The following is a 9,022-nucleotide window of genomic DNA, read 5'->3' as shown; positions in this document are numbered from 1 at the left end:
ACAACAGAGGATAGGGAGGAGGTGGATGGGGCAGCAAGCTAACTGTTCAGAGAATGCGGAAAGGCCAGTGGCAGAACAACGGCCACACAGTGCTTAAACACCTTCCATGCTCATGACGAGCTCAGCTTGTCATGAACAATGGGATTCAAGGGACACCAGCACCAGGGGAGAATTGCTGTAGCATTGAAGGTGTTAATAACATGGAATTGGACAATGGATGGCTAGGAGGAGGGAAGGCAGGAGTAGCAAGCTTGGCTTAGGGCAGCACAATGCCAGGCCCTGCTTCCAACCCCCCGCCATCCATTGTGATATGCATCTTAATGAACGTTAAGAAAAACTAGAAATTTTCTGAAAAAAACAAAGATTACAGGGATGGTATACTTAGACTCAGATTTCCCTCACATACAACCAGTGAAATTCAGCAGTTATAGTGACCTGAGCTAACTATAACTCACGCCCCCTCAATGTACAGCTAATGACCTCAAACATTACATCATTCATAACATGGTCAGTTAAATCACTCATGCCATCTTAAATGGTATCATGGAAAACATTACTGATGATGTCACAAATGGCGATTTCCCCACTATGCAATGCAGGTCTGACCCTTGACAATGCAACCTTTTATATCATCCAAGTACCGCCTGGAGCGCCCTGCAGACATCATGACTTTGGATAACTCATCCTAACGACATATTAGGGGAACCTTGAATAGGATCTGTCCTTGGAAGTCATATGTCCACTATTCCCCATTTTCGATATTTCTTGTACTTGTTTGTGTCGAAGTAAGACAGTGATCACCCTTTCCTTGACTAAAGAGCTTCAAGGTGCAGCATTAAATTCCAGGGTTTGTTATTTTGCAGCTCAATAAATAAATCAACAATTAAACACATAAAATCATTTGTCATGTAGTTTATATAAATCTATATAGGATCTGCACGTTTAGACAACATACAATGGAGGATTGGTGTCCCGACGGATTCCAGACACCCCCACCGGGTATGTTAGCCTGTTTACCAGCTAGCGCACAGTGCCAATATAAACCCCTCTTACCAAGGATACAATTGTTCTTGGCAACTATCGAACATGACAATTCTGTCTCATCAGGGATCATGGAAACAGTACAGTGCTTTTTTCTCAGTCACTCGTGCTCACTTCGTCTCAGAGAAATACACAGAATAAACGGTGGGGACATTTTTAATAAGCATTTATTGAAGCATCGTCATTCTAATGAAAAACAGGTTTGCTAAAACAACCATATGACAGAAACGGGTATAAATGATTGTAAACACCAATAGAGTGAATGGACGGTAGAGTCTTACCATAGTGCTAAAACAATGAATACAGGCAAGTATAAAAATGCATGATAGTAATAATGCGCACTCCCACGATGCAACCCTATCTAGATGTATCTACGTGTACCTAACATGTATGTAGGTGTTGAACCAAGAATCTCCTATGATAAAGCTAACCCCATTACCTGATTCGGGAGACTGTGGGACCCCATCTTGCTCTCAAGATGTACACCCCACGAGGGATGTCATACCACTGCGAGCTGGAGTGTCTGTGTGCAGGAACCTCTGCGCCTCTCTTCAGTGTGTCAGCATGGAAGTCCTTCTCTCCTCTCCATGCCGTAGCATAGATATGGTGTTTATATACCCAAAGTGGTACCCTCAGTGGATCTACCTTTCTGTGTCACGTCAGACTAGGATGACGGAAGGAATGATCCTATACAGGAGGTGGTAGTCCAGGAATCCTCATGCATAATGAATAAGGCTAGGTTTCAGAGAAACCCCCATGTCCTTTAGGCAGTACCATAACTAGGCCAAAGGGCATTATCAAGAAACATTACTTAGTTTGAAGGTAAGGGAAGTATAGGTCAAAGGTTTGGCTACTACCTGAACATATATTCGAGTACCTGCATGAAACATAGCACATGTTTATATATCGAGCTTCACACCGTATTTCTGGCTCATCGAAGCATTTTAAATCAGAACTATTGCCATTGCCCGGTTGAATGGTACTCTGTCAACTGACCATGGACTGGGGCTTAGTTAGGCTTGCAGGGACTTCCTGGTCTGGAGTACCTACCGATCTCTGCATATGTCAGCAGTAGTCATTCCTCTCTTGCTGCTATTACGGCGCCTTTGGCATTGATGTTGTTACATCCTCACAATATGCGGCATCCACTCACTTCAGGCAAGTTGATCCTGATGTTGTAAATAATATGACCTTTTTTTCCTTTCTATGATCTTTCCTTCTTGCTTACTGTGAATGCCATGTGATAATCAAGTTATTCAGAAAGTGGATATGTATGATCCCATCAAGCCCACAGCCTTTTCATGGCAGGTTTCCTATGTAAATATGATAAACAAGGTAGCATGAATATGTTCACAGCATCCAATCATTAAAGCTGACCATGTCATTATTTAGATGATTATCATGAAATAGCAGCATTTGCAGAAGGTTGATGAATGTGTTTTTCATTTTTGTGTCTTTAGAAAAGATCATCACATAATAGAGTGAGCATATCTAAAGGGTGTGACTACATTCTCTGCTGATTGTTTATTCTAAAAGTATTCAACAAGCCCTTAATATTTTTTTTAAACTATGGAGAGAGAGCTGGGATTTTAAAGAGTGTTCACACCTGGGACAACAAGGCAAACATAATCACAGTACCGACCATAACTGAAGGCTTCTGGGAGGCAACTGGCCTGAGGTCGCTCTCTGACTGGCTGTCTATACTTATCTCACACACACTCAGCTGCCTTTTTTGGATGAAAATAGCTGGGTTGCTATTAAACCGAACAATAAGCTGCATTAGTAGGTGTCAGTGAATCCTCTTTGAAACTCAGAATAGGATATTTTACTTGCAAATATTTTGGAATTATTATAGAGCTTAGAAATTGCAAATTAGGGTTTTAGTGCTATAAAATATACACAAATAATGTTTATCTTCTTTGTGGTTACCATTCATATCTTCTGCACTAAATTAGGATTTTAGTTTTAAAAGTATACATTTTAAAACATACATTTTGCTTTCTATTGATTTTTGGATGTATTGTTCGTTTGTAAAGAAGGATTTTGTGCTCCACTAACTGTCCTTAAAATCATGCCAACCCTAAACTACGGCTCATTGATATTCAAAGACTGTATCACAGCATGGCTGTACAAAGCTGAAAGCCAATGTGGTGGGCTCTTGTTCCATCTGCCAGATGCCCCTCCATCATCCCAAATGCAATTGCAAGGCACAGACCTATGCCAAACTCAAGTCGGCGCCTCAAGGATCCAACTGCTTTGGCTAGGTATCCAAGTTCACAAGCTCCAATGGGAATCCTACATGAGGAGCTCAATAGAATTATAGGACACGCAGTGCATTATGAACCAAAATCTTTCATCGAAGGTAACCTAAACATATTCAGCTAAAGATGCTCAAATATTATTGGGAGATGAGGACAGGTCAAATTAGCACAAATGGCTTGTGTGGATCTACGCATAGCTCTCTACCAAGATCTGGGGAAAGTATCATATCTTTTCAGCCATACGAAACTGGTCTTCAAAAAATAACTTGTGAGGCTCAGATGCATACTGAAACCAATAAAAGCGTACAAATGTGGGCGCCTAAAATTCTCCTCTGATCATAATTGCTGACTATGTAAGTTTTTGTCTTTGCCCTTAACTAAAAAAGCCAAAGGTGCTACTGGGTAAAGCCAATACCCCATCATATGGGCATGTATCAATGTAACCAGGCTATCACTGCATGCTTGAGTGGTGTTGATGTACAGCTTTCAGCTAGGTGTGTGACATTCCATAGGGAAGTACTTAAGTCAATGAATTCGAGCCCATTGGATACCTAAATGGGTGGTCTGAATGCCATCACTGGACTTTAGCCCAAGAACAACCCTTCAAGCCTGATGTTATTGCACTATGCACTTTATTCACCGGCCTGCAGCCTTAGTTTGACACCTTGTACTGAACTAGTGAGGATTAGGTATGTTTAGCCTAGGCTGAGGACAAGGGAGACTTGATAGGGTCCTCGGACTGGGCGGAATTTGTGTTGTCACACTCTGCAAAGCTCCGCAAAGCTCTGCAAAACTGTAAAAAACGTCTGCGAGCGTGCAGAGTTCGCGAATGAGCGGAATTGCTTATTCTGCCCGTTCGCAATGCTTTTTTCCTGTTTGCAAACGCTGTTTGCGTGCTTGGGGGAAATATCTCTCAAGCACACATTTTAAAAGCGCAAACAAGCAAAAAATTCTGCAAAGCCGCAGCTCGTGGAATTTTTGGCAATTCAGTGTTCTCCGCAGAAAAAGCAAAATTACCCAAATTCTCCAAATTCAGTAAAGCAGAACGGAATTTACCACCCAGGCCTACCCTTGACATTTCATGGGCACTACCCTGGGACCGCCAAAGAACCGCTCACCAGTGACTGTAAAAGTTGTAACCTAGTGAGCTGTGTCCACACAGGTTTGGCAGGTTTGGCAATGTGGGAGTGCGGCAGTGGCGTGCCAATTCGGCATCCAGACCGCAAGCTCTGTTTTTGGAGGTGTTGCTATATACTTTGATTAAAGTGATAGTACCAGCCTTGTGTGGTTGTGTGGGGTATACTTAATATGTGTTTGCTGTTTTTAAATGGGTTAGGAGTTCATGATAGCTACTGCTTTGTTTATTTGGGAGTGGAGCATATATGAAAGGGATACTGGTGTTTTGATAATCACCATTTATGGTGTATATCTTTCCATATTTTGAAGGTACCTTTGCTATCCAGTTCTGGAATTTGGTACGTTTTCTTGAGGTGTTTCCAGTGGAGAAGATTAGCATTTTTCTATTGTCATGCAAAAGCAAGGATTCTTTTTTATTTGTGATTGTTAAATGGTCTGGTATGTCTATGTCCTGATATGTTCTACAAGCAGGTCAGGTGTTGCTTCAGCCTTTTTCAGTGAAAGTTATTAGACATGTTAAAGTGCGGATAGTTGGCAGTTGGCCAGTTATGTGATCAGGAACTTTGGGCAGTATGTCTTTAAGGTTTTTTGTTGTGAGTTCCGGAGTACTAATGTGTGCCTCTCTTATGTCTTGTGAGATTTCTCTCACTTTATTCAGTATCATTCGGGGGTGGCTGTGCTCTTTCAAGCTAATTACAAAATGTTATTTTTTAGTTGCCCTTTCATAGCATGCATTAGAATAATATTTAGTACATTTCCAGTTTACAGGTTCTGTTGATGCACTTTCTCAGCTGTCGGTGTCATCCAGTGTTTCCTTTCAAAATTTGTTTTAGAAATTTCTCATAGTTTTGGAACGGTTCGAATGTAATTTCAATCCATAAATACATGAGTTATCAGAAATTACATTGGTCTGTAAATGAACTTGACCGATAAAAACTAATACGTACTTCCAGGTGGATCTACAGCACTACTTTTTCCATAATGCCTCTGATTGCATCTAAGGCATGGCAAGTACAACTACTGAAGATCAAAAAAACCTGAAGAAGATGGAAGTTGAAACACGTTGTGGTTTTTTGGTTCAGTTATGCTGCTTCTTAATAAATGGATTCTATCAGAGGAATTCTTTGGGAGTGCAAGGCTGTGGTTTGGAGGCCTTTACCCCCAATGTTGCACCAGTAGTCATAGACTCATGAATTTATTTGTTTTGATATAATGTTTCATTGTATTTTAATGTTCATAGTTAATAATAATGTTTTGGATGTATTTATTGAGATTTTTTGGGTGCACACTTTCTATAGGGTTAATGTTTATATTTTGGGTTATGTAATATATATTTTTTAAGTAATTGGTTTATGTAAAAATAGGGTTGGGATGTTTTCATTCATTTTTGTTGTTTTTTTATGACGGGTTTGTAGTCAATATTGTGGTAATCAATATTTTTGACACAACATAAGTTTATTTAAAGGTAACGGCATCATTTTTTTATCGGAATATGTAGAAATCAATAATTTTTTTAACAATATCTGTGTGCTTGATATTAGTGATTTTTATAGTAATGTCTACAATGTCAATTTTTTTTTCTTGCTATTTAATTTCTCATATTTGTGGTTCTCGATATTTGTTCGATTGATAATATGTCACTGATCAATAGGCCTATGTGCTGATCACTTTACTATGTTAGGGATATAAATGAATGATCATATTTGAAATATTAATACATTTTCTAATGGAAGAAGACAGAAAAGCAGATGGTCTTCACCATATTCCATGTTGATCAGGTTATACATTTGGTATTGTGACTACCAGTTATTTTTAGCTCTTAAATGCATCTTTTGTTGATATCTGGTCTGAATAGAATGATGTAAAACTTGGGAATGAATATGCAGCCGAGCAGTCCAGCACTGGAAGCCAAGATGGCAAAGATCTCCACGGCCACCATGTATCTACCCTTAGTGCTAAGGTAGGCTGGAAGGAAGGACACCCAGACGCTGCAGAACACCAGCATGCTGAAAGTGATGAGCTTGGCCTCATTGAATCTATCAGGAAGGTTCCTGGCGAGGAAGGCCACAGTAAAGCTGGCAAAGGCCAGAAGACCCATGTAAGCAAGCATCCCATAGAAAGCAGTGACAGAACCGTTGTCACACTGTAGGATCACCTTTCCAATTTCAGACTGAGTGTCGGTGGCTGGATGAGGAGGATAAGTGAGCAGCCAAGTGAGACAAATTACTACTGACCCTAGTGTGCCCACGAGGACCATAGCAGCAGACACCTGAGATCCCAGCCATCTGCTTAACCTGCTACCTGGCTTGATGGCATTGAAGGCAATCACAACAGTGACGGTTTTTACTAATACACAAGACACAGCAACAGTGAAAATAATCCCAAATGCAGCTTGTTGGATCAAACATGTCAATAATGCAGGGCGTCCAATGAATAGAAGAGAGGTGAGGAAGGCAAGCAGTAGAGATACAAGGAGAGCGTAGCTAAGATGCTTGTTATTGGCCTTCACTATTGGGGTGTCTCGATATCTGAGAAAAATTCCCAACACACCAGCTGTGGACATGGATAGTACAATAGCTACAGATGCCAACACTGCTCCAAGGAAATCACCATAAGAGAGATAAACAATGGCTTTCTGGATACAACCGTCCTTTCTGTTAATTGGCCACTGGTCTTCGGGGCACTTTATGCAAGAGTCCATGTCTAAAATATAAAACATCAGATTAAAATCAAATTAAAAATATAAATATTGCAAATAGTTGATCAACATAACAGAGCACCAATGAAACTGAACCTGATATTTGATAAGAAATGTTCCAGAAGTTTTGGCCAGAAAGAGCTATAGCTGCTCTCGGACTGTAAAGCATATTGATACTATGGGATCAATGCATCATATATGTATTTTGCTGTGGACAACAAAGCACTATCACATCACAATCCATTATTCCAATTTCCCTTTGCATTGCTCAATGTAGACATCATGATGTTCAGCTTAGATAATTCAGTTTGAGGTATAATCCGATGTTCACATATTTAACAATGCGTCGCTGTACGATAACAATAAATCATTTAATGCTGTGGAGTTACCACAAGTGAGATCCCCCCTTTTATTTCATTTTTCTCAGGTTTTCCTATTGAGTGAATACTATTCTCCATATATAGTTTTTTTGTTTTTAATGAGACTACTAAAATAAATGTTCAGTAAATAACTTGGGGCCAGATATACGAAGAGTTTTTGAGGTTGCAAAATCAAAATATCTGATCTGTTTTTAACCTAAAATGCTTTTTTCATGTAGAACCACCAAACTACAATCCTACAGGATCTCAATTTGAGTTTGCAATTCTGTATTTAGAAGGAGTTATTACAGATGCTGAATCTCAGTGGAATGTATTAATGCTTTGGATCCAAGATGGCGAACTGAAGACGCCACTACAGTGCAGCCTGAGTCTGTAGCTCCCTCACCTCGATGCTTTTGCTGATGATCATACGGACCTAGTGCCCTCTGATTCCCTCTGATTCAACTGGCTAAACCTAACACCAAAATGATAAAAGAGAAAAACTGCTCAAAACTTTTTCTTACAACTTTGCATGAAGGTAATTACCTTTGCGAGAACGGCGGATGCAGTTTCTGTTTCTGATCGGACACGCCGGTCGGGACGCTCTCTTTCGTGGGGCGGGCTGGGCTCGCTGGGCTTGTTGGACGCTGTTTTCTTGGCTCGGCTCTTCGGGTCTGGGTCAAGGTCTTGGCCCCTACACCTGGCGGGGGATTGGAGTGCCTGACACGGAGAGTGCTCAGGGGAGGCTCGGTGCGGTGCTTACTCCTATAGCGCAAACAATGGCTCCGAAGAATCTTCCAAGAGGCCCACGGGCTGCGAGGGGTGTCCCGACAGCGGTAGCGGAGGAGGGCGGTATTCAGGAAACCATTTCGACCGCTGCGAGCACTGCACCGGCTGAAAATCTGAAGACAACGGACGCGAAGGTTTCTGTGAAGGCTTCTGTATGTCCGCCAGCTTTGATCACAGGAACGAGCTCACAAACCTCGGAGACTGCAGGGATACAGGACAAGGTTGCACTTCCATCTGGTAAGCAGCAAATCATCCATCCCTCTCTGTTTACTACAGCTGATAAAAGTGCATTGATTAAGTCTAAAACGGTTTCTGCTACTGTTACTGCCGCAGCTAATGGCACTAAAGACAGCAAAGTCGGTACCACGTTGAATGATCAATTGAATGTGGACACTACGGAGAGTGAACAGCAGGATGTGGGAGAAGACCTGATTAAAGATACAGCTGATATGACCGAGGTGACTGATAGGATTGAAGGCCCTTTAGACGGGGATACACGTGTAGTGGTGGCATCAGAGGTCTCAGCTGACAAGGAGAAGGAGCTGGAATTGGAGATGGCAGACGCGGAGCTAGACCTAAGTGGCTCTGAACAGAATAATGCAATAAACTCTGCAACTCCTAGTACCTCGGAACAGACTAAGTCGTTGCAGGTCACCGCCGCGCAAAAAATCCTCAACAGCAGCAAATTAAATAAACACCCCAGCGATCTTTTCTTGGGGAACATGGAAAAAGCTGAT

General features: G+C 41.3%; 1 protein-coding gene across 1 annotated transcript in view; it reads right to left on the bottom strand.

Annotated features, from left to right (window-relative positions):
- Nucleotides 1–6,258: 6,258 nt before the first annotated feature.
- LOC144819169 (vomeronasal type-2 receptor 26-like) overlaps nt 6,259–9,022 on the bottom strand; it is a 28,544-nt gene continuing 25,780 nt past the window's right edge. The window contains exon 4 of the mRNA XM_078677143.1: nt 6,259–7,142. Coding sequence (XP_078533269.1) covers nt 6,259–7,142 — 884 coding nt within the window. The remainder of the gene's footprint in view (nt 7,143–9,022) is intronic.

Source organism: Lissotriton helveticus, chromosome 2_1 (assembly GCF_964261635.1).
Source record: "Lissotriton helveticus chromosome 2_1, aLisHel1.1, whole genome shotgun sequence".
Lineage (NCBI taxonomy): Eukaryota > Metazoa > Chordata > Amphibia > Caudata > Salamandridae > Lissotriton > Lissotriton helveticus.
This window is presented reverse-complemented; position numbering and strand designations above follow the sequence as displayed.